Consider the following 23,954-nt stretch of genomic DNA (forward strand, 5'->3'; position numbering starts at 1 on the left):
AGTGTTGGAATTATAGGCGTGAGCCACTGCGCCCAGCCCCAGCAAACCCTATTTTCTAAAATAAAAGATCTTAAACAGAAATCTTGATTTTTCTTCCCCCCTTAAAAGAAAAAATGCTGTAGGAATCCACACTTGTTGAGAACTTATAAGGCAGGCACATAGCAGACACTGCTTGTAAGCAAGAAGAAAACTTGGATTGTTTTATCCACTTCCTGGCAGGTTTGACTAACTGAGGATTCTGCACAGTAAAGTCATTCTCTCTGCAGCGGTAGAGCTCTTCAGTGACATGCAGGCATTCTGCTTCTGTCACAGTTACAGTGATGTCCTTACCGCCCCTTGCCGATGTCACGGGTGTTCAGTCTACTCACGGTGTTCACCCTACCCAGAGGGTGGCCTCTTGTCTCCTTCATCTGGAAGCTGTTTCCTTTCATTTCATCATGCACATGTGGGTTTCTGTTTCAGTGTTTGGTGACGTTTGCCGACGTAGCCATAGACTTTTCTCAGGAGGAGTGGGCCTGTCTGAACTCTGCTCAGAGGGACCTGTACTGGGATGTGATGCTGGAGAACTACAGTAACTTGGTCTCACTGGGTGAGTTGCGCACCTCAGATAACTTAGACTGCCTCCTGCAGTATCCGCTCTCCCCTGTGAAGTTCAGGACCGCCTTTCAAGAAACTAGCTGAATTTCTTCTTCCTGTCCCCAAGGAATGTATCGAGCCTTATTGATGTGGCCGTGAGCACCACACACCTTCCCCTCCCATCCATCGGTTACCTTCCCACCTTTGTCGACTCCCCCGTAATCATCTCACTTCCTTAATGTCCGTGGAATGAGTGGGAATTCTGGGATATTTATTTCATGACCATCTTCAAAGGAGCCAGTTTGTCCTGTGAGAGTATGTTTATACCCAAATTGCTATTGGTGGTCGGTGTTACTCTAGGGACCCACGTCTAGGGAAAACATGTGGACACAGTGCCCTGAATTGTTCTAGTAAACCAGCCTATGTGTTTGAAGTAGAGTAGATCAGACAAACAGAATCTGTATAAAACCAAAGTGGGCGTATTTCATTTCTTACATACCATACCTGAAGTGAGGTTGAAAGTTACAATCCCTGAACTGTGAGTTAAACATTGAATGACAATATCTTGTAAACATCTCTGGAAACTTATTTTTCTTCTAGCAAAAATAACAACAATGATATTAATGGCTAAGCTGTCTGTGGTGACCCTGCCTGTAATCCCAGCTACTCGGGAGACTGAGGCAGGAGGATCACTTGAGCCCAGGAGTTGAAGGCTACAGTTAGCTATGATCATACCACTGTACTCCAGGCTGGGTAACAGATCAAGACCCTATCGCTAAAACAATAAACAAATAGGAATATATATATTTTATATATATATACACACACATATATATATTATATGTACACATATATATACATATACAATATATACATATAATATATACATATATAGTATATATGATATATATAAACTGCTTACTGTGTGCCATGCACTGTGCTAAGCACTGTGTGTGTAAGTACATTGCATTTCATTCTCACAGGCAGATGAGACAGGCACAATCATTGTCTATTTTGGAGATAAGGATACTGAAACACAGTGATGCAGTCGGACGGAGGGAGCAGGAGCTAGAATCAGATTTAACAGTTTTGGTCCCCAGATTCCTTGCTGCCAGCCACCATGTTCCACTTGCCTCCAGGCATGATGCCTACAGAAATTTAAAATATGACCTTTTCTCGGCCAGGCGCAGTGGCTCACGCCTGTAATCCCAGCACTTTGGGAGGCTGAGGTGGGCGGATCACTGGAGGTCAGGAGTTAGAGACCAGCCTGACCAGGGTTTAGTAGTGAAACCCTGTCTCTACTAAAAATATAAAAATTAGCCGGGCATGGTGGCGCACGCCTGTGATCTCAGCTACTCCGGAGGCTGGTGCAGGAGAATCATTTGAACCTGGGAAGCAGAGGTTGCAGTGAGCCAAGATCACGCTACTGTGCTGCAGCCTGGGCAACAAAGCGAGACTCTGTCTCAAAAATAATAAAAAATAAGGCCGGGTGCGGTGGCTCACTCCTGTGATCACAAGACTGGCAGGCCAAGGCAGACGGATCACGAAGATAGGAGTTCGAGACCAGCTTGGCCAACAGAGTGAAACCCCATCTCTCCTGAAAATACAAAAATTTGCCAGGTGTGGTGGCGCATGCCTGTAATTCCAGCTACTTGGGAGGCTGAGGCAGGAGAATCACTTGAACCCGGGAGGTAGAGGTATAGCATTTCTTTTTTTTTTTAAGATGAGATTTTTTTCTTTTTTTCACTCTGTTATTCAGGCTGGAGTGCAGTGGCACAATCACGGCTCACAGCAGCCTCAACCTCCTGGGCTCAAGCAATCCTCCTGCCTCATCTCCCTGAGTAGCAGGGACCACAGGTGCACACCACGACACCCGGCTAATTGTTGTGTTTTTTCTTAGAGATGGGATTTCGCCATGTTGCCTAAGCTGATCTTGAACTCCTGGGCTAAAGGAATCCACCCACCTCAGCCTTCCAAAGAGGCTGGATTACAGGCGTGAGCCACTGCACCCGGCTCAATAGCATTTTGACTTCTGGTTGTTACAAATTTGATTAATACTCAATCAAAAAAAATTTAAGGCCAGGCATGGTGGCTCACGCCTATAATCCCAGCACTTTGGGAGTCCAAGGTGGGCAGATCACCTGAAGTCAGGACTTCAAGACCAGCCTGGCCAACATGGTGAAAACCCGTCTCTACTAAAAACACAAAAATTAGCCAGTGTGCTGGTGTGCACCTGTAATCCCAGCTACCCAGGAGACTGAGTGAGGCAGGAGAATTGCTGGGACCTGGGAGGCAGAGGCTGCAGTGAGTCAAGATCATGCCACTGCACTCCAGCCTGGGCAACAGAGCAAGACTCCCTCTCAAAAAATAAAAATAAAAATAATTTTAAAAGAATTTTTAAAGTTTTAAGCTTGAAATTTTCCCTCAAGTTCTATGTCCTCTAACATTTCGTTTTTTTAAAGGAGGGCATATGATTTCTAAGCCAGAGGTACTGTCTTATAGAATTAAGGGAAAGAGCCTTGATGGTTGTGAGGGAAAAGACAAGACAACAATACGGAGGAAAGTGGGAGCCAGTCAGCCACCTGTACAAAGAGCATCCCCACAGGGCAGGGAACAGGCACACCCTGAGGTGTTGGAGAAGCTTTCTCCAAGGGCTCAGGCCCAAAGCCTCTAGGAAAGAAAGATCTTACCACGAACTTGATCTTCACCCCATTTCCCTGTCACCTTGTTTTTCCTGTCATATTTAACCCCATTTTATGTGCTGCTGGTGCTGCTGGTCTGTGGGCCACGCCTTTAGTAGCAGGGGTAGAGGTGACATGATCCTCTGCCCTTTATCATTCCTGAAAGTGGGTTAGCCTCGCTTTAAGTGCCCGTTTTCTTTTTCTTATATCTAGGTGTTGGCAGTACTGCTTCCCGGGTGTTGTTAATGTGTCTCCACCATGAAGCACCTGGTATCTGGCTGTAGCTCCTCTTTGCCATCGGCAGTCATTGGCAGTGCTTACATTCATCACACTGGGGGCTCAAATGGTGCGCGCCTATCACTGCCCCTTCATTTATCAGCTGTTATGATTTAAAGAGAAACTTTGTTTCATCTGCTAATTGCTCATGCAGTGGCACTGTTCATATTGGATAAGAAGGATAAAAACTTTGTTCTTTTTCTTTGTCAGTTTTTATGTTGTATTTTTTTCTTTTTTTTTTTTTTTTTTGAGGCAGGGTCTTACTCTGACTCCCAGGCTGGAGTGCAGTAGTGCAGTCTGGGCTCACTGCAGCCTTGACTTCCGGGCTCAAGCCATCCTCCCACCTCAGCCTCCCAAGTAGCTGGGACTACAGGTGTACACCACCACACCTGGCTAATTTTTATATTTTTTTGTAGAGACAGGGTTTTGCTATGTTTCCCAGGCTGGTTTTGAATTCCTGAGCTCAAGTAATCCACCCGCCTCGGTCTCCCAAAGTGCTGGGATTACAGGCGTGAGCCACTGCACCTAGCCAATTGCCAGTTTTTATAATAAAGGTCTGGTTTCCTAGCGTGTTCCAGAGCTGGCCATTTAACATTTTGTAGTATCATTATGAACTTATAGATTTAAACGTTTGCTGTTTCTCAGTCCTTTGCAGTTAGCCTCCTTATTGATGCTCAAGTTCTAAACTTTTCCTTATTGTTCTTCTAAACTTTTTCACATTTTTTATTAAATTTAGTCTCGTAAATTATCTTTTTTGTTGCTTTTGAATGTTGTATTCTTTTACCCAGTTGCTTTTTTTTTTTTTTTTTTTTTTGAGACGGAGTCTTACTCAGTCAGCTCACTGCAACCTCCACCTCCCGGGTTCAAGCGATTCTCCTGCCTCAGCTTCCCAAGTAGCTGGGATTATAGGCGCACACCACCATGCCTGGCTAATTTTTGTGTTTTTAGTACAGACAGGGTTTGTTTGTTTTTGTTTTTTGTTTTTTGTTTTTTTGATATGGAGTCTAGCTCTGTCACCCAGGCTGGAGTGCAGTGGCACAATCTCGGCTCACCGCAACTTCTGCCTCCCAGGTTCAAGCGATTCTCCTGCCTCAGCCTCCGGAGTAGCTGGGATTACAGGCGCCCACCACCATGCCCAGCTAATGTTTGTATTTTTAGTAGAGACAGGATTTCACCGTGTTGGCCAGGCTGGTCTCGAACTCCTGACTTCATGATCTGCCCACCTCGGCCTCCCAAAGTGCTGGGATTACAAGTGTGAGCCACCGTGCCCAGTCTGTTTTTTTGTTTTTGTTTTGAGACAGAGTTTCATGCTTGTTGGCCAGGCTACAGTGCAATGGCATGATCTCGGCTCACTGCAACCTCTGCTTCCCAGGTTCAAGCAATTTCCCTGCCTCAGCCTCCCGAGTAGCTGGGATTACAGTCATGCGCCACCATGTCCGGCTAATTTTGTATTTTTAGTAGAGACAAGGTTTCTCCATGTTGGTCAGGCTGGTCTCGGACTCCCGACCTCAGGTGATCTGCCTGCCTTGGCCTCCCAAAGTGCTGGGATTACAGGCGTGATGAGCCACCACTCCCGGCCCTTTACCCAGTTACTTTTAATAATACTACTGACATATACGTGTATCAGTTTCAGAATGCTTTACACACAGCCATCCAACTGCATATTGTTTCATTACAGTACTTCTATATTTGGTTTTCCAAGTATATCATCACATCATCTACAAATACTTGTTTTCATCTTCAAAATAGGAAATAATAGGACTAATTGTCGGGACCTTTTTCATGTCTGACTTTAAAATAGATGTCTCCAATGAATTCTCAGTTAGTATTGTGCCAGAAGTAGAATCTACATTTTAACAAGAGCCCTGGGTGATTCACATTTATTCTACTGGATAATTTTTATTTCTATTAGACGAGTTTTTGGTTTGTGGTTAGGTTCGTTTGTACTTGTGTCCCTCTAAAGGAAAGAAAATATGTTCTTTTTTCCCAGATTTGGAGTCAGCATATGAAAATAAGAGTTTACCTACAGAAAAAAACATTCATGAAATAAGGGCTTCCAAAAGGAATTCAGATAGAAGAAGTAAATCCCTTGGCCGTAACTGGATATGTGAAGGTACGCTTGAAAGACCACAGCGCTCCAGAGGGAGGTATGTCAATCAGATGCTCATTAATTATGTCAAAAGGCCTGCTACTAGAGAAGGCACCCCTCCTAGAACACATCAGAGACATCATAAGGAGAATTCCTTTGAATGTAAGGACTGTGGGAAGGCCTTTAGTCGTGGCTATCAACTTAGTCAACATCAGAAAATCCATACTGGCGAGAAACCTTATGAATGTAAAGAATGTAAGAAGGCCTTCCGTTGGGGCAATCAGCTTACTCAACATCAAAAAATTCATACTGGGGAGAAGCCCTACGAATGTAAAGACTGTGGGAAGGCTTTTCGATGGGGCTCAAGCCTCGTTATTCATAAGAGGATTCATACTGGTGAAAAACCCTATGAATGTAAAGACTGTGGAAAGGCCTTTCGGCGTGGTGATGAGCTCACTCAGCACCAGAGATTCCACACTGGGGAGAAAGACTACGAATGCAAAGACTGTGGGAAGACCTTTAGCCGTGTGTATAAACTTATTCAGCACAAGAGAATTCATAGTGGGGAGAAGCCTTACGAGTGTAAAGACTGTGGGAAGGCTTTTATTTGTGGTTCAAGCCTCATTCAGCATAAAAGAATTCACACAGGTGAGAAACCCTATGAATGTCAAGAATGTGGGAAGGCCTTTACTCGAGTCAATTACCTTACTCAGCATCAGAAGATCCACACCGGTGAGAAGCCTCACGAATGTAAGGAGTGTGGGAAGGCCTTTCGCTGGGGTTCGAGCCTCGTTAAGCACGAGAGGATACATACGGGCGAGAAGCCGTACAAGTGCACAGAATGTGGGAAGGCCTTCAATTGTGGCTATCACCTCACTCAGCACGAGAGAATCCACACGGGCGAAACCCCGTATAAATGTAAGGAGTGTGGGAAGGCTTTCATTTATGGGTCGAGCCTCGTGAAACATGAGAGAATTCATACCGGGGTGAAACCCTATGGGTGTACAGAATGTGGGAAGAGCTTTAGTCATGGCCACCAGCTTACACAACATCAGAAAACGCACAGTGGGGCGAAATCCTACGAATGTAAGGAGTGCGGGAAGGCATGTAACCACCTAAACCATCTCCGAGAACATCAGAGGATCCACAACAGTTGAAGAGCCTTTTGAACGCAGTAGCCCGCTCGTATCTATGGTTTCGCTTTCCACAGTTTGTTACCTGCAGTCAACTGCAGTTCAAAAATATTAAATGGAAAATTCCAGAAATAAAGAATTTTAAGTCTCAAATGGTGTGCCCTTCTGAGTAGCGTGATGAAATCTCTCGCTGTCCGGGTCCAGCCGGCCGGGGATGTGAGTCATCCCTTGGTCCAGCACATCCACGCTGTATATGCCACCCACCCTGCTAGTGACTTAGTAGCCGTCTTGGTGATCAGATCAACTATCCCAGCATCACAGTGCCTGTGCCCAAGCAGTCCTCACTTTGCTTAACGGTGGCCCCAGAGAGCAGGAGTAGTGATGCTGGTGATTCGGATATGCCAAAGAGAAGCCACAAAGTGCTTCCTTTTAAATGAAAAGGTGAAAGTTCTCAACTTAAAAAAGAAAAGAAAAAAATCATATACTGAGGTTGCTAAGATCTACATGACAATAAGATATTTTGGGAGAGAGATACGTTCACATAATTTTATTACATATATTGTTACAATTGTTCTATTTTGTTAGCTACTGTTGGTAATCTCTTACTGTGCCTAATTTATAAATTAAACTTTAGATATGTATGTACAGGAAAAAATGTAGTATATAGTATCGCATATATGTACAGGAAAAAAACGTACTATCTGTGGTTTCAGGTATCCACTGGGGGTCTTCGAACGTACCCCCCTCAGGTGAGAGGGGACTGCTGTACAAAGAATATAGGAAGGCCTCTAGACTACATCCATTCCTTCCTCAACAGGAGGAAAATTCATGGTACAGTTTAACGTAAGCCTTCACTGATCACTGTTGTTTTTGTTTTTGTTTTTGTTTTTTTGAGACAGAGTCTCACTCTTGCCCAGGCTGGAGTGCAGTGGCACGGTCTTGGCTCACTGCAACCTCCACCTCCCAGGTTCCAGCAATTCTCCTGCCTCAGCCTCCCCAGTAGCTGGGATTACAGGCACCCACCACCACATCTGGCTAATTTTTGTATTTTTAGTAGAGACAGGTTTCACCATGTTGTCCAGGCTGGTCTCAAACTCCTGACCTCAGGTGATCCACCCACCTTGCCCTCCCAAAGTGCTAGGATTACAGGCATGAGCCACTGCACCCAGCCCACTGATCACTCTTCTGCTTACAGAATATCAGAAGTCATTCTAGAGGCAAATTTGAAGAGTGGAAAAATCACTTTTTCTGAATGATCTTGTTTTTGGTGTAGATGTTTTTATTGTGTGGGTTAGTTTAATGAATACATAAAGACTACCAGTACCATTCTGTCTTTACTCCGTGGCATCTGTGGAATAACCCTGCTAATGTAACACGTGAGAAAGCCTTTAGTCATGCCACCCACTCTACCAGTTGTCCCCACCATCCCCCGCCCTCCGCCCTGTGAGACACTGGGCCAAAGGCTCGCTACCCCTGTGCGTTGTCTGGCACACAGACACTATGTGCATTATTTGTACATAAGGATAATCACATCTACCCGAGACTGCTATCATGGAAATTAAATGTTTGGTACATGTAAAGTCTTTGAAAGTGTAACTGGAATATTGTGTAATTTTAATAAATATTAACTATTGTTGTTTTTATGATCATTACTACCATTTGTGTTGCCATTAGTGAATTTTTACAAGAAAACTCCCTGTGGGTGCAATGAGTCTGGAAAAGATCATTGAGTCTTCTAGAAGAAAACATTAAGAGATTATTGGCACAACCGTGGGTTACGCAATGATTTCTTAGTACACAAAACACAGCAAACATAAAAAGTTGTTACACTTCATCAAAAGTACAAAGTTCTGTTCATCAAATGATGCTGTTAAGATAGGGAAAAGGCAAGAAGCAGGACTGGAAGAAGATGTTTGCTCTAAGGTACACCTGACAAAGGAACTCTCATAGAAAATATAAAGAATCCCTCAAGTTGAAAAAAAAAATCAATTTAAAGGGGAGAAAACTTCAGCACGTCTCAACAGAAGATCACCAAATGGCCAATAAGTAAGTGAAAATGTATTCAATGTCATTGCTCCTCAAGGAACTGTAGAGTAAAACCACAATGTGCTGTCACTCTAGACAGTCACCAGGATGATTAAATTTAAATCACAATAACAAGGCTGATTTCAGATGTCTCACCACAAAGAAGGAGGATAAGGGAGCGAGGTGATGGATATGTTAATTAGCTTGATTTAATCCTTCCACATTGTATACATGTATCAGAACATCACATTGTACTCCATCAATATAATACAATTATTATTTGTCAATCAAATATTAATAAAATCAAAGATGAGCAGGTCTCTTTGTTGGATATTCAAACACGACCTATTCAAGAAGGAACCCCGCCAGCAGACTGGACCTCTGCTAAACCCTAGCGGTGCCCACAGCAGGGACAGCGCGGGAGGGAGGTGAGCGGACTGGTCCTGGGGACGGGGTCAGGGCCCAGAGTAGAGTTGTTACAGGAAACGGGTGCCAATCCAGACCCCAGGAGAGAGTTCTTGGATCTCACACAAGAAAGAATTCAGGACAAGTCCTCAGTGCAAAGCAAAAGCAACTTTATTAAGAAAGTAAAGTGGTGGGACCAGGTGCGGTGGCTCACGCCTGTAATCCCAGCACTTTGGGAGGCCAAGGTGGGTGGATCACCTGAGGTCGGGAGTTCAAGACCAGCCTGGCCAACATGGCAAAACCCCATCTCTACTATAAATACAAAATTAGCCAGGTGTGTGGGCACACATCTGTAGTCCAGCTACTCGAGAGGCTGAGGCAGGAGAATCACTTGAACCCGGGAGGCAGAGGTTGCAGTGAGCTGAGATCACACCACTGCACTCCAGCCTGGGCGACAGAGGGAGGCTCCATCTCAAAAACAGAAAAAGTGGTGAAAGGACAGCTGCTCCACAGACAGTGTTGGACGCTCCTGACGTTAGGAGGAACGCACCCACCCTAGGTCTAATGCTCACATATATGGGGAGACGTGCTCTGCTACAAGGGTTTGTGATGAAGGATTCCTTTTCTTCATTATTTTGCAAGAATTGATATTATCTTTAAAGCAAAACTAGGAATGCCTTTGTTCTCCGGATATCAGGATATCTGGACACTCCCAAGTGCAGGTCTGTTTAGTAACTGTTATTAATTTGTTCCCTTAACCGTAAACATCTGGAGGCTCGGAATGCCTACATTTCTCAGAATGCAGCCCAGCAAGTCTCAGCCTCATTTTCCTAGCCCGCACTCAAAATGGAGTCGCTCTGGTTCAAACACCTCTGACAGAGTCCTGGGGGAAGTGAGGACACAGACTCAGGGGAGAGACCTGAACTATCTTAAGATGGTCCTAGGCTGAGGGTAGGATTACCTTAGGGAAAGGACCACAGCCCATAGTAGGAATCGGAGAATATGGATTGGGGAGGACCCTAGACCCCATGGGAGTGAGTTTGACGGGGCAGAGGAGTGGCTAGTGGGCATGGGAGGGCCTGGCGCATGGGAAGGGACGGCTAGAGCTCGGGGATGAATTCTGGGAGAGAAGGGATAGAGTCCTGGAGAGAGGCCTTGGGGCTGGGAGAGGACTGGAGTGCTCCTGAGAGCAGCTGCGGAGATGGAGGGCGGACGCTACATCCTGCAGGAGAGCCTTAGGCACGGGGGATGGTGGTGTGGTTAGAGCTCACGGGTGTCCTATAAAGGTCGGCAAAGGATCCAGAATATAGGGTTGAAGTCCTGCTTCTTTGATTTACCTCAAGGGTAGGGTTACATTTCAATCAAAGCTGCTTAGTTCTCGGATTACAAATACCTCAGCATTAGGTTAAGGATTCAGATGCTCCAGGGGTGGTGGGGAAGTGAGGGAGCATGTTTGGGGAAGGGGTTCCAGACCCAGGTTTCAGAGCTGGGTATCTTTCTGGTCTAGGCTTCAGTACCCTTAGGAATCAACCTCATGGGCGGCATCATCCTGCTTAGTGCCCCTTTCCCCTGTGGACCCTACGCCAGCCTCAGCAGAAGGGGCCTAGGGTCCCCCTCCTTGCCACCAAGAGCAACACGCATGGTGGGGCCACTGCTCTTCCTAGCATTCCCGCGTAAACAGAGGAGGAGCGGAGTGGGGTAAGAAGAGAAGGGCAGGGGAAGGAGTGTGAAGAGGAGAAGCAGGTGGAAGACAGTGAGAGGAGGCTGGAGGAATGTGGGAGTAGGGGTAGGGAGAATACTGAGAAACGAGGAGGCTGTGCAGAAAGGCAGCACTGGCCTGGCCTTACAGGACACAGCCAAGGCACAGGAAGACAGCCTGGGTGGACAGGGTTAGTTCCCAGAAGGAAATATGGGAAGAATGTGTGTCAGGCAGGACTCGGCTCAAGGAGCAAAATCCAAAGTCTATATAAAAAGCCCAGAGGTGGGCCAATGCGGTGGCTCACGCCTGTAATCCCAGCACTTCGGGAGGCCGAGGCGAGTGGATCACTTGAGGTCGGGAGTTTGAGACCAGCCTGGCCAACACAGTGAAAACCTGTCTCTACTAAAAATGCAAAAATTAGCCCGGCACAATGGTGCACACCTGCAATCTCAGCTACTCGGGAGGCTGAGGCAGGAGAATCACTTGAACCGGGCAGGCGGAGGTTGCAGTGAGCTGAGATCCAGCCAGGGCACTTTTTTGAGACAGAGCAAGACTCCATCTCAAAAAAAAAAAAAAAAAAAAAAAAAAATCCCGGAGGTGGCCAGGCGCAGTGGCCCATGCCTGTAATCCCAGCACTTTGGGAGGCCTAGGCAGGCAGATCAGCTGAGGTCAGCAGTTAAAAACCAGCATGGCCAACTTAGTGAAACCCTGTCTCTACTAAAAATACAAAAATTAGCTGGGCGTGGTGACCCACGCCTGTAATCCCAGCTACTCAGGAGGCTGAGGCAGGAGAATGGCTTGAACCCAGGAGGCTACGGTGAGCTGAGATCGCCCCACTGCACTCCAACCTGAGCTACAGAGTGGCTAATTTTTGTATTTTTAGTGGAGACGGTACAGTGGTTCATGCCTATACTCCTAGTACTTTAGGAAGCCGAGGTGGGCAGATCACCTGAGGTCAGGAGTTCAAGACCAGCCTGGCCAACATGGTGAAACTCCGTCTCCACTAAAAATACAAAAATTAGCCAGGTGTGATAGCGCATGCCTGTAATCTCAGCTACTCAGGAGGCTGAGACAGGAGAATCGCTGGAACCCAGGAGGCAGAGGTTGCAGTGAGCCAATATTGCTCCACTGCACTCCAGCCTAGCCGGCAGAGCAAGACTCTGTCTCATAAAAAAAAAAAAAATAATAATAATAATAATAATAAAGTTTACCCTAGCTTGGGCAACATAGTGGGATTCTGTCTCTACAAAAAATAAAAATATTAGCCAGGTGTGGTGGTGCTCACTTGTAGTCCCAACTACTCAAGAGGCTGAGGCAGGAGGATTGCTTGAGCCCAGGAGGTGGAGGCTGCAGTAAGTGATGATTGCATCACTGGACTCCAGTCTGGATAATGACAAAAAAACAAACAAAACAAACAAAAACCCTACAAAGAGCAGTAACAACAACAACAAAAAAAACAGGGCGGGTACAGTGGCTCACACCTGTAATCCTAGCACTTGGGGAGGCTGAGGTGGACGGATCACCTCCGGTCAGGAGTTTGAGACCAGCCTGACCCACATGGTGAAACCCCGTCTCTACTAAAAATACAAAAATTAGCCGGGCAAGGTGGCGCATGCCTGTGATCCCAGCTACTCAAGAGGCTGAGGCAGGAGAATCGCTTGAACTCAGGAGGCGGAGGTTGCTGTGAGCCGAGAGTGTACCACTTCACTTCAGCCCAGGCGACAGAGTGAGACTCTCTCAAAAAAAAAAAACAAAACAAAACAAAACTACAAAGAGCAGTAAAAGCCATGGGGTAAAGGGTAACCATGAAGTCAAAGTGCTTTACTAAAGTAAGTCATTATTGAGCCGGGCTTGGTGGCTTACGCCTGTAATCCCAGCACTTTGGGGGGCCGAGGCAGGCAGATCACCTGAAGTCTGGAGTTCAAGACCAACCAGGCCAACATGGGGAAACCTCATCTCTATTAAAAATACAAAATTAGCTGGGTGTGGTGGCAGATGCCTGTAATCCCAGCTACTTGGGAGGCTGAGGCAGGAGAATTGCTTGAATCCGGGAGGCGGAGGTTGCAGTGAACCAAGAATGCACCCCATTGCACTCCAGCCTGGACAACAAGAGTGAAACTCTGTCTCAAAAAAAAAAAAAAAAAGGAGATACATGAGTTGTACGCAAAAGCTACAAAACAGTTGTAGTTGTAGAATAATTTTTTTTAAAAACCTAAATAAATGGAAGGGTTTTTTTTTGTTTTTGAGATGGAGTCTCACTCTGTTGCCCAGGCTGGAGTGAAGTGGTGCACTCTCAGCTCACCGCAACCTCCACCTCCCCGGTTCAAGAGACTCCTGCCTTAGCCTCCTGAGTAGCTGGGACTACAGGCACCTGCCACCACGCCCGGCTAATTTTTGTATTTTTAGGAGAGCCAGGGTTTCGCCATGTTGACCAGGCTGGTCTTGAACCCCTGACCTCAGGTGATTCACCCGCCTTGGCCTCCCAAAGTGCTGGGAATGAAAGGATATTTCATGGTCCTGAATTGGAAGATTTAATATTGTTAAGATGATGGCTGGGCACGGTGGCTCATGCTTGTAATCCTAGCACTTGGGGAGGCTGAGGGAGGAGGTTTGCTTGAGCCCAGGAGTTCTAGACCAGCCTTGGCAACATGGCAAGATCCCATCTCTGTATTATTTTTTTAAATAAAATTTCAAAGATAACAATATTACCCAAAGCAATATATACATATTCAATGCAATCTCAATAAAATACTCAATGACAATTTTTTGCAGAAATGGAGAAACCAACTCTTAGAGTTGTATGGAATTTCGAGACACCCCAAATAGCCAAAATAAAGAACAGTGGAGGACTCACACTTCTGGATTTCAATTTTTTTTTTTTTTTGAGACGGAGTCTCACTCTGTCACCCAGGTTGGAGTGCAGTGGCATGATCTCGGCTCACCACAACCTCCGCTTCCCAGGTTCAAGCAATTCTCCTGCTCAGCCTCCCGAGTAGCTGGGATTACAGGTGCCCACTACCATGCCTGGCTAATTTTTGTATTTTTAGTAGAGATGGGGTTTTGCTATGTTGGCCAGGCTGGTCTCAAACTCCTGACCTCGGATGATCCACCTGCCTCGGCCTCCCAAAGTGCTGGGATTACAGACGTGAGCCACTGCACCCGGCCTGGATTTCAAAAAAATTTTAAAAAGCAATAGTAATTAAAACAGTGCAGTATACGATAATGGCAAAAGGATATACATACATGGCTGGGCGTGGTGTTGTGCACCTGTAATTCCAGCTACTCAGGAGGCTGAGGCAGGAGAATCGCTTGAACCCAGGAGATGAAGGTTGCAATGAGCCGAGGTTGTGACACTACAGTCCAGCCTGTGCAACAGAGTGACTTTCTGTCTCCAAAAAGAATTTTTTTACTTAAAAAAATTACATAAATATTATATGTATAATATCTAAAAAACAAAATACAAAAATAGCCAGATGTGGTGGCACCCACCTGTAGTCCCAGCTACTCAGGAGGCTGAGGTGGGAGGATCACCTGAGCCCATGAGCCCAGGAGGTCGAGGCTGCAGTGAGCTGTAATTGCGCCACTGCACTCCAGCCTGGGCAACAGGTGAGACCCTGTCTCTAAAATAAATAAATAGGCTGGGCGCGGTGGCTCACGCCTGTAATCCCAGCATTTTGGGAGGCTGAGGCAGGGGGATCACGAGGTCAGGAGATCGAGACCATCCTGGCTAACACTGAAACACCGTCTCTACTAAAAATACAAAAAAAAAAAAAAAAAAATAGGTGGGCATGGTGGCGGGCACCTGTAGTCCCAGCTACTCGGGAGGCTGAGGCAGGAGAATGGCGTGAACCCAGGAGGCAGAGCTTGCAGTGAGCCGAGATCACACCAATGCACTCCAGCCTGGGTGATAGAGTGAGACTCCGTCTCAAAAAAAATAAAAAATAAATAAATAAATAAATAAATAAATAAATAGAAGCTAGAAGGGTTTTGAATGTTCACAATACAAATAATAAATGTTTGAGGTGATGGATATGCCAATTACCCCGATTTGATCATTACACATTGTGTACAGAAATCAAATTATCACTCTGTATCCCATAAACACATGTAATTATTATGTGTAAAATAAGAAATAAAGAATTTATGAGAAATTATTTGCTACAGAGCAGACATCATTGTCTGGAGAGGCAGTAATTACACAAAGTTATAGAAGCCGAGGAGCAATTGGGAAGGTTCTGATCTCTTTTAGGCACCTGTGGCTGAGTGAAACTCATCACCAAAACAAGCCCCATCTGAACACGTGCACGCAGCCAGATCAACAGAATAACTCTGCGCACATTTCACAGGTTCTTTGGACAAAGGTATGGGGTGTCCTCACCTGAGTCTGCACTAAACCTGGAGTCATTTATTTCACAAGTTTCCACAACACCAAGGGTCAGCAAACTCTCTGTGAAGGGCCGGTTAGTAAATATTTTACTAGACACATATTTTGCAGGGCGCATATGTTCTCTGTCATGTAGTCCTCTTTATTTTTACAAGCTTTAAAAAATGTGAAAACTGGTGGGGTGTGGTGACTCACGCTTGTAATCCTAGCATTTTGGGAGGCCAAGGCGGGAGAATCTCTTGAGCTCAAGAGACTAGCATGGGCAGCATTGAGAGACCTCATGTCTACAAAAAATGGAAAACTTAGAAGGGGGCGATGGCACTCACCTGTAGTCTCAGCTACTCAAGAGGCTCAGGTGGGAGGATCCCGTGAGCCTGAGAGGTCAAGGCTGCAGTGAGCTGTGATTTCAGAACTGCACTCCAGCCTGGGAGTCAGAGTAAGACCCTGTCTCAAAAAAAAAAAAAAAAAGAAAAGAAAAGAAAAAAAATGTGAAAACCACTCTTACCCCTAGAATGTACAAAAAGATCCTGGAACAGCGGTGCACACCTGTAATCCCAGCACTTTAGAAGGCAAGGCAGGAGAATCACTAGAGGACAGGAGTTTGAGACCAGCCTGGGCAACAGAGCAAGACTCTGGCCTGGGTGCAGTGGCTCAGGCCTTTAATCCCAGCACTTTGGGAGGCCTGGGCAGGCAGATCACCTGAGGTCAGGAGTTTGAGACCAGCCTGACCAACATGACGAAACCCCGTCTCTATTAAAAATATAAAAATTAGCCAGTCGTGGTGGCGGGTGCCTGTAATCCCAGCTACTCGGGAGGCTGGGGCAGGAGAATTGCTTGAACCAGAGAGTCGGAGGTTGCAGTGAGCTGAGATTGCACCACTGCACTTCAGCCTGGGAGACAGAGTGAGACTCCTAGTTACCGGGGAGGCTGAGGCAAGAGAATTGCTTGAACCTGGGAAGCAGAGGTTGCAGTGAACTGAAATAGGAAAGAAAAAAACAAAGATGGGGTCTTGCTATGTTTCCCAGGCTGCTCTTGGACTCCTGGGCTCAAGTGATTCTCCCACACTGGCCTCCTGACCTCAGGTGATCCGCCCACCTTGGCCTCCCAGAGTGCTGGGATTACAGGCTTGAGCCACTGTACCTAGCCCCCTCCAGGATTTTTACCGTTTGACAACTCATATTTAAATCTTTAGTCTTGAGTCAATTTTTCAATATAGTGAAAGGTAGGAGTCCAGTTTCATTCTTTTTTGTTTTTTGTTTTTTGGTTTTTTTTTAGAAAATCCTAGGCTGGGTGCAGTGGCTCACACCTGTAATCCCAGCACTTTGGGAGGCCCAGGTGGGTGGATCACTTGAGGTAGGTTAGGAGTTCAAGACCAGACTGGCCAACATGGTGAAACCCTGTCTCTACTAAAAATACAAAAATTAGTCGGTTGTGGTGATGGGCACCTGTAATCACAGCTACTCAGGAGGCTGAGGCAGGAGAATTGCTTGAACCCAGGGGGCAGAGGCTGCAGTGAGCTGAGACTGTGCCACTGCACTCCAACCTCGGTGACAGAGGGAGACCCTGTCTCAAAAAGAAAAGAAAATCCCATTAATTATTCTACCAAAAAGACATGTGTACTCATATGTTGATTGCAGCGCTATGAGTGCTGACAGTCTCACTCTGTCATCCAAGCAGGAGTACAGTGGCATGATCTTGGCTCACTGCAGCCTCTGCCCACCAGACTCAAGCAATCCTCCCACCTCAGCCTCCCGAGTATCTGGGACTGCAGACACGTAACACCACTCTCAGTTAATTTTTCTTTAATTTTTGCAGAGACAGGGTCTGGCCATGTTGCCCAGGTCAGTTTTTTTTTTTTTTTTTTTTTTTTGAGGCAGAGTTTCACTCTTGTTACCCAGGCTGGAGTGCAGTGGCGCGATCTCGGCTCACCGCAACCTCCGCCTCCTGGTTTCAAGCAATTTTCCTGCCTCAGCCTCCTGAGTAGCTGGGATTACAGGCATATGCCACGACGCCCGGCTAATTTTTGTATTTTTAGTAGAGACGGAGTTTCACCATGTTGGTCAGGCTGGTCTCAAACTCCCGACCTCAGATGATCCGCCCGCCTCGGCCTCCCAAAGTGCTGGGATTACAGGCATGAGCCACCGCGCCCAGCCCGCCCAGGTCAGTTTTGAACTCTTGGACTGAAAGTATCTCATCTTGCCCTCTGAAAGTGCTGGGATTACAGACATGAGCCACACTACACCCTGCCCAGTGTCAGCCTTCTGCATATGGCTAGCCGGTTATCCCAGCGGCATTTATTGAATAGGAAGCCCTTTCCCCATTGCTTGTTTTTGTCAGTTTTGTTGGCCATCAGAACGTTGTAGGTGTGTGGCTTCATTTCTGGGTTCTCCATTCTGTTCCATTACTCTATCTGCCTCTTTATTTTTATTTTATTTTATTTTATTTTTTTGAGACACAGTCTCACCCTGTCACCCAGGCTGGAGTGCAATGGCGCAATATCAGCTCACTGTAACCTCTGCCTCCCGGGTTCAAGCAATTCTCCTGCCTCAGCCTGCCAAATAGCTGGGATTACAGGCATGCACCATCACGCCCAGGTAATTTTTGTGCTTTTAGTAGAGATGGGGTTTCACCATGTTGGCCAGGCTGGTCTCAAACTCCTGACCTCAAATGATCTGCCCGCTTTGGCCTCCCAAAGTGCTGGGATTACAGGCATGAGCCACTGCGCCTGGCCTATGTGTCTCTTTTTCTACCAGTAACATGGTGTTTTGGTTACTGTATACTTCTTTTGTTTTACATTTACTGGCTTATTATAAAGGACATTACAAAGGACACAGACGAAGAGATGCATAGGAGGAGGTATGGGAGAAGGGGTGAGGAGTTTCCGCGCCCTCCCTCGGCACACTACCCTCCAGGAGCATCCAAGTCTTCAGCTATCAGGAAGCTCCTAGTTACTGTTTCCTTGTACAGTTTGAAGCTGGAATGTCATGCCTCCAGTTTTGTTCTTTTGGCTTAAGATTGCTTTGGCCATTGGGCTCATTTTAGGCTCCATATGACTTTTACAATAGTTTTTTTTTTGTTTTTTTTGAGACAGTCTCACTCTGTCACCCAGGCCGGAGTGCAGTGGCGTAATGTCAGTTTACTGCAACCTCTGCCTCCCAGGTTCAGGCAATTCCCCTGCCTTAGGCTCTCGAGTAGCTGAGATTACAAGCACGTACCACCACACCTGGCTAATTTTTGTATTTTTAGTGGAGAAGGGGTTTCGCCACGTTGGCTACGCTGGTCTCAAACTCCTGGCCTAAGGTGATCCGCCCGCCTCGGCCTCCCAAAGCGCTGGGATTATAGGCATGAGCCACCGCGCCTGGCCTACAATCATTTTTTATAATTCTGTGAAAAATAATATTGGTAGTTTGATGATTCTGGATTGCTTTGGGTAATATGGCCACTTAAAAATTATTTTAATTATTAAAATTGGGGGTACATAGTAGGTGTATGTATTTATGGGTTACATGAAATATTTTGAAACAGACACACAATGTACAATAATCACATCAGTGTAATGGGATATTCATCACCTCAAGCATTTATCCTAATATGGCCTTTTGTTTTGGAGATGGAGTCTCACTCTGTCGCCCAGGCTGGAGTGCAAGGGCACGATCTCAGCTCACTGCAACCTCCGCCTCCCAGGTTCAAGTGATTCTCCTGCCTCAGCCTCCCAAGTAGCTGGGATTACAGGCGCCTGCTACCACGCCCGGCTAATTTTTGTATTTTTCGTAGAGACGAGGTTTCACCATGTTGGTCAGGCTGGTCTCCAACTCCTGACCTCGTGATCCACCCGCCTCGGCCTCCCAAAGTGCTGGGATTACAGGCGTGAGCCACCTTGCCTGGCAATGTGGTCTTTTTAACAATATTGATTCTGCCAATCCATGAGCAAGGAAAGTTTTTTCATTTGTTTGTGTCAAGGATTTCTTTCAGCAGTGTTTTGTTTGTTTTTTGAGACAGAGTCTCACTATGTCACCCAGGCTGGAGTGCAGTGGTGCGATCTCAGTTCATTGCAACCTCCGCCTCACAGGTTCAAGTGATTCTCCTGCCTCAGCTTCCCGAGCAGCTGGGACTACAGGTGCACAGCACCACGCCGAGCTAATTTTTGTATTTTTAGTAGAGACAGGGTTTCACCATGTTAGCCAGGCTGGTCTCGAACTCCTGACCTCAAGTGATCCACCTGCCTCAGCCTCCCAAAGTCCTGGGGTTACAGGCATGAGCCACTGCACCTGGCCTCTTTCAGCAGTGTTTTGTAGTTCTCCTTGTAGAGACCTTCCAGTTCCTTGGTTAGATCTGTTCCTAGGTATTTGTGTGTGTTTGTGTGTGTGTGTGTGGTTATTGTAAATGGGATCCCGTTCTTGATTTGACTCTCAGCTTGAACATTATTGGTGTATAGAAATACTACTGATTTTCATACATTGATTTCATATCCTGAAATTTTACTGAAGTTGATCAGTTCTAGGAGCCATTTGGCAGAGTCTTCAGAGTTTTCTAGGTATAGAATTATATCATCCGTGAAGAGGGATAACTTGACTTCTTCATTCCATTCCCTTTTGGGATGCCTTTTCTTTCTTTCTCTTGCCTGATTGCTCCGACTAGGACTTCCAGTACTATGGGGAACAAAAGTGGTGTGAGTGGGCAGCTTTGTCTTTTTCCTGTTCTTAAGGGGAATGCTTCCAGCTTTTGCCCATTCAGTACGATGCTGGCTGTGTGTTTGCTATAGACGGCTCTTACTATTTTGAGGTATGTTCCTTCAATGCCAAGTTTGTTGAGGGTTTTTATCACAAAGGGATGTTGGATTTTTTTTTTTTTTTTAAGATGGAGTCTCACTCTGTCGCCCAGACTGTGGCACAATCTCAGCTCACTGCAACTTCAACCTCCCGGATTCAAGCAATTCTCCTGCCTTAGCCTCCCAAGTAGCTGGGATTACAGGTGCCTGCCACCATGCCTGGCTTATTTTTGTATTTTTAGTAGAGACAGGGTTTCACCATGTTGGCCAGGCTGGTCTCGAACTCCTGATCTCAGGTGATCCACCCACCTCGGCCTCCCAAAGTGCTGGGATTATGGGAGTGAGCCACTGCAGCAGGCCAGGTGCCAGAATTCTTAACGCTGGTTCCTTCTCATCTAGAAACACTGGTCCTTCTAATTTCTGTAATTATTTTCATGTGGATAGAAACTTTTTCTTTTTCTTTCCCTACATTATTATTGTCCCCCTCCCCTTTCCCCTACTCCCTAGGGAGTGTGATTGCATAGAGTGTTGGGTAGGCTTTTTGGCCTTGTTTCTATAGCCTTATGCACTTTTTCTGGCAAGTTTTATTTATTTATTTATTTAGAGATGGAGTCTTGCTCCCATTGCACACGCTGGAGTGCAATGGCACCATCAGGGCTCACTGCAACCTCCACATCCCGGGTTCAAGCGATTCTCCTGCCTCAGCCTCCCGAGTAGCTGGGATTACAGGCGTGCACCACCACGCCTGGCTAATTTTTGTATTTTTAGTAGAGACAGGGTTTCACCATGTTGGCCAGGCTGGTCTCAAACTCCTGACCTCAAGTGATCTGCCTGCCTCAGCCTCCCAAAGTGCAAAGATTACAGGCGTGAGCCACCGTGCCTGGTCTTTGGCAAGTTTTGTTTTGTTTTTTTGAGACAGAGTCTCGCTCTGCCACCCAGGCTGGAGTGCAGTGGTGTGATCTCAGCTTACTGCAAGCTCCACCTCCCAGGTTCACGCCATTCTCCTGCCTCAGCCTCCTGAGTAGCGGGGACTACAGGCGCCCACCACCATGCCCGGTTAATTTTTTGTATTTTTAGTAGAGACGGGATTTCACCGTGTTAGTCAGGATGGTCTAGATCTCCTGACCTGGTGATCCGCCTGCCTCGGCCTCCCAAAGTGCTGGGATTACAGGCGTGAGCCACTGCGCCCGGCCTGGCAGGTTTTATATTGGGCCACGCAGTTCAACCTACAGGCCAGGAGATGGCACTTCGGGCTGAAAGTTGCCGGCAGCAGAAGCAGGTGGGCATGTACCTGATCTTGGTTTCCTGGGAGGTACTGTCTGTTGTTTCAGGTCATGGGCTGGAGCATGGAGTGCCCGGTGCCATGAGCTTCCTGTTCCCTGGGGTGGGGGACACGGCTGGGCAGAGCTGGAGCCCATAGCTTGCACAGGAATACCTCAATGATGAAGGCAGGCACCAGGCCTATGAGGGTGGCTGAGAGGAGCTCCAGGTGAAATGCGCTGAGGCCTCTGTGTAGGGCTGAGGGGTGAGGATATTGCACCGGCTCCTCATCTAGATTGGCAGGAACGTGAATCGTGTCCCTGTCACACCCCTATCGTGGGGTTCGTGGCTCCTAGTTCAGATGCACACTGTACTCCTTTCTTTCTTCTTTTTTTTTGAGACAGTCTTCTGTCGCCCAGGCTGGAGTGCAGTGGCGTGATCTCAGCTCACTGCAACCTCCGCCTCCCAGGTTGAATCGATTTTCGTGCCTCGGCCTCCCAAGTAGCTGGGATTACAGGTGCCAACCATCACGCCCGGCTAATTTTTGTATTTTTACTAGAGACAGGGTTTCAGCCAGGCTGGTCTTGAACTCCTGACCTCAGGTGATCCACTCGCCTCGGCCTTCCAATGTCCTGCGATTACAGGCGTGAGCCACGAAGTCTGGCCACTGTACTGCCTTTTTTTTTTTTTTTTTTTTTGAGATGGAGTCTCGCTCCGTCACCCAGACTTGAGTACGGTGGCACGACCTCGGCTCACTGCAACCTCCGCCTTCAGGGTTCAAGTGATTCTCCTGCCTCAGCCTCCCGAGCAGCTGGGATTACAGGCACATACCACCACACCTGGCTAATTTTTGTATTTTTAGTCGAGACAGGGTTTCACCATGTTGGCCAGGCTGGTCTCGAACTTCTGACCTCAAGTGATCCACCCACCTTGTGGTTCCCAAAGTGCTGGGATTACAGGCATGGGCCACATCACCCAGCCAGCACACTGCACTGTTTCCCGGGACCACAGTGTGGTGGAGAGCCTCGGGAAACGCCTGTTTCGTGGCTCTCTACGGAGTGGTTTTGAAGCTGCACATGGTCACTCTGCCTGGTCCAGGGAGATTTAGGGCTCGCCTGGCCTCTCATATGGTGGCACTGCTGCTTCATGTAAGAGGGGCACCACCTCTGGGGCTGTGCAGGTGTGTGTTGTGGTGGTGGCCAGCTGGCTGGGCCCGACCTCAGGCCCTGAGGGAAGTGGTCGGGTACCAGCAGTGCTGGAATGGGGTGGGCAGTACCCCAATTCCCTGAGCCCTAGATGGCCCACTGGAATGCGTGGATGAGTCCCGTTGGGGTTGGAATGGAGGTGGGGCTAGGGCAGCGTTCAGTGCTGACTCTGATGGCGGGGTACGGGCTGGTCCCCTGCTCACTGGCCAACTCTCCAGCGGGTGCAGGCAGAGTACTCCGGCGGTGGGAGCCTGGGGGGTGATCCCAGGCCTGTCGGATAGAGTTGGCAGACGGGCACTCTCTGGGTCACAGCTGAAACGCCTGGGGGGTGTGGGGGTGGGCACCGGAAGCCAGGAGGTGGCAAGCCCCTCTGGGCAGGGAGCCTGTGGTAGACAGTCTGGAGCCATGGGAAAGTTGGGGCCCCAGCCTGAGGGCAGCAGTGGCAGGACCCCAGTGGCAGCCACCACGGAGGGCCTGTCAGTTACCTCTGGGAGTTTCCTGCCAGAGGAATGTGGAGGCCACCGACCAGGGTGCTGAGGCCAGGGTGGGGCAGCTGTGCTGGGGGCCCAAGCCGGTCAGCCTGGCCTGGCAAGGAGCAGTGGAGGCAAGGCCTGAAGCCCATCCATCCCCTCCTCAGCGCGATCCTAGTGTAACTTCGCCAGGGGTTCTTTCCGCCGTCTGCATAAAGACAGACCAGGGCATGGCAGGAGAGAAAGAGTTTGACAGACACGAGGCCGGTCATGCCACGTGGGAGATGGAGTTCATACTCAAACCATCCAAGGCTCACAGGTTAGGTTTTCAAAGGCAGTTTGGAGGAAGTAAAATCAAAGGCAACTTGGAAGGGGTGGGGGGGGAGGTCCCCAGGTTACAGATGCTTGCTACTGATTGGTTGGGGCAGAGATGAACTCCTAGGCCTCCTGGGGGCCAATTCGCATTTAAGTGGGGCCACCGGAGCGGCATTGTTGGTCCAGGTGCAGCCAAGGGTGTCAGACATGCAAAAAACCTGGAAAAGTATCTCAAAAACCAACTGGGGAAGCTGTTTATCTTACAACTTCTGGAACGTCAGCGCCTTAGCTGGATTCAGGTTCCTTTCGCTGCCTCAGCCTGATGGGCTCCTATTAGCTTTACAAAAGCAGTTGAGTTTGCAGTAAAGCCTATTATCATTTAAACTGTAGCCTAAATGTCTTCCAAAATTAGCTTGGCCCAACAGCCCAGGATTAATTGAGGGTGAGTTAGCTTAGTTTACTGTTCGCATTTTCTCACTGACAGAACTTTCGTACAGGCGGCTTCACTAGCAGGCGGACAAAGAGCCTGGCCTTCCTTGTTGCTGGGGCTGTGGCAGCTGACAACAGGGTGCTCATGGGGTGTGCAGGGATCCAAGGCCTGTGGGGCTCCACACGGGCTTGAACGGTGCTCTGCGGAGACTCCAGGCTGCCTCCATGTTGCTCTGGAA

General features: G+C 47.5%; 1 protein-coding gene across 24 annotated transcripts in view; it reads left to right on the forward strand.

The window, feature by feature from the left end:
* The window catches only part of ZNF331 (zinc finger protein 331), a 59,275-nt gene extending 50,177 nt beyond the window's left edge, over window positions 1–9,098 (forward strand). For 22 of the 24 annotated variants that reach the window (XM_063800284.1, XM_016934098.4, XM_016934099.4 and 19 more), the window contains 2 exons: window positions 463–589; window positions 5,524–9,098. In XM_063800284.1, coding sequence (XP_063656354.1) covers window positions 463–589; window positions 5,524–6,779 — 1,383 coding nt within the window. In that variant the 3' untranslated portion in view covers window positions 6,780–9,098. 24 annotated transcript variants of the gene reach the window in all.
* The last annotated feature ends 14,856 nt before the right edge of the window (window positions 9,099–23,954 follow it).

This window comes from Pan troglodytes, chromosome 20, assembly GCF_028858775.2.
Source record: "Pan troglodytes isolate AG18354 chromosome 20, NHGRI_mPanTro3-v2.0_pri, whole genome shotgun sequence".
Classification (NCBI taxonomy): domain Eukaryota; kingdom Metazoa; phylum Chordata; class Mammalia; order Primates; family Hominidae; genus Pan; species Pan troglodytes.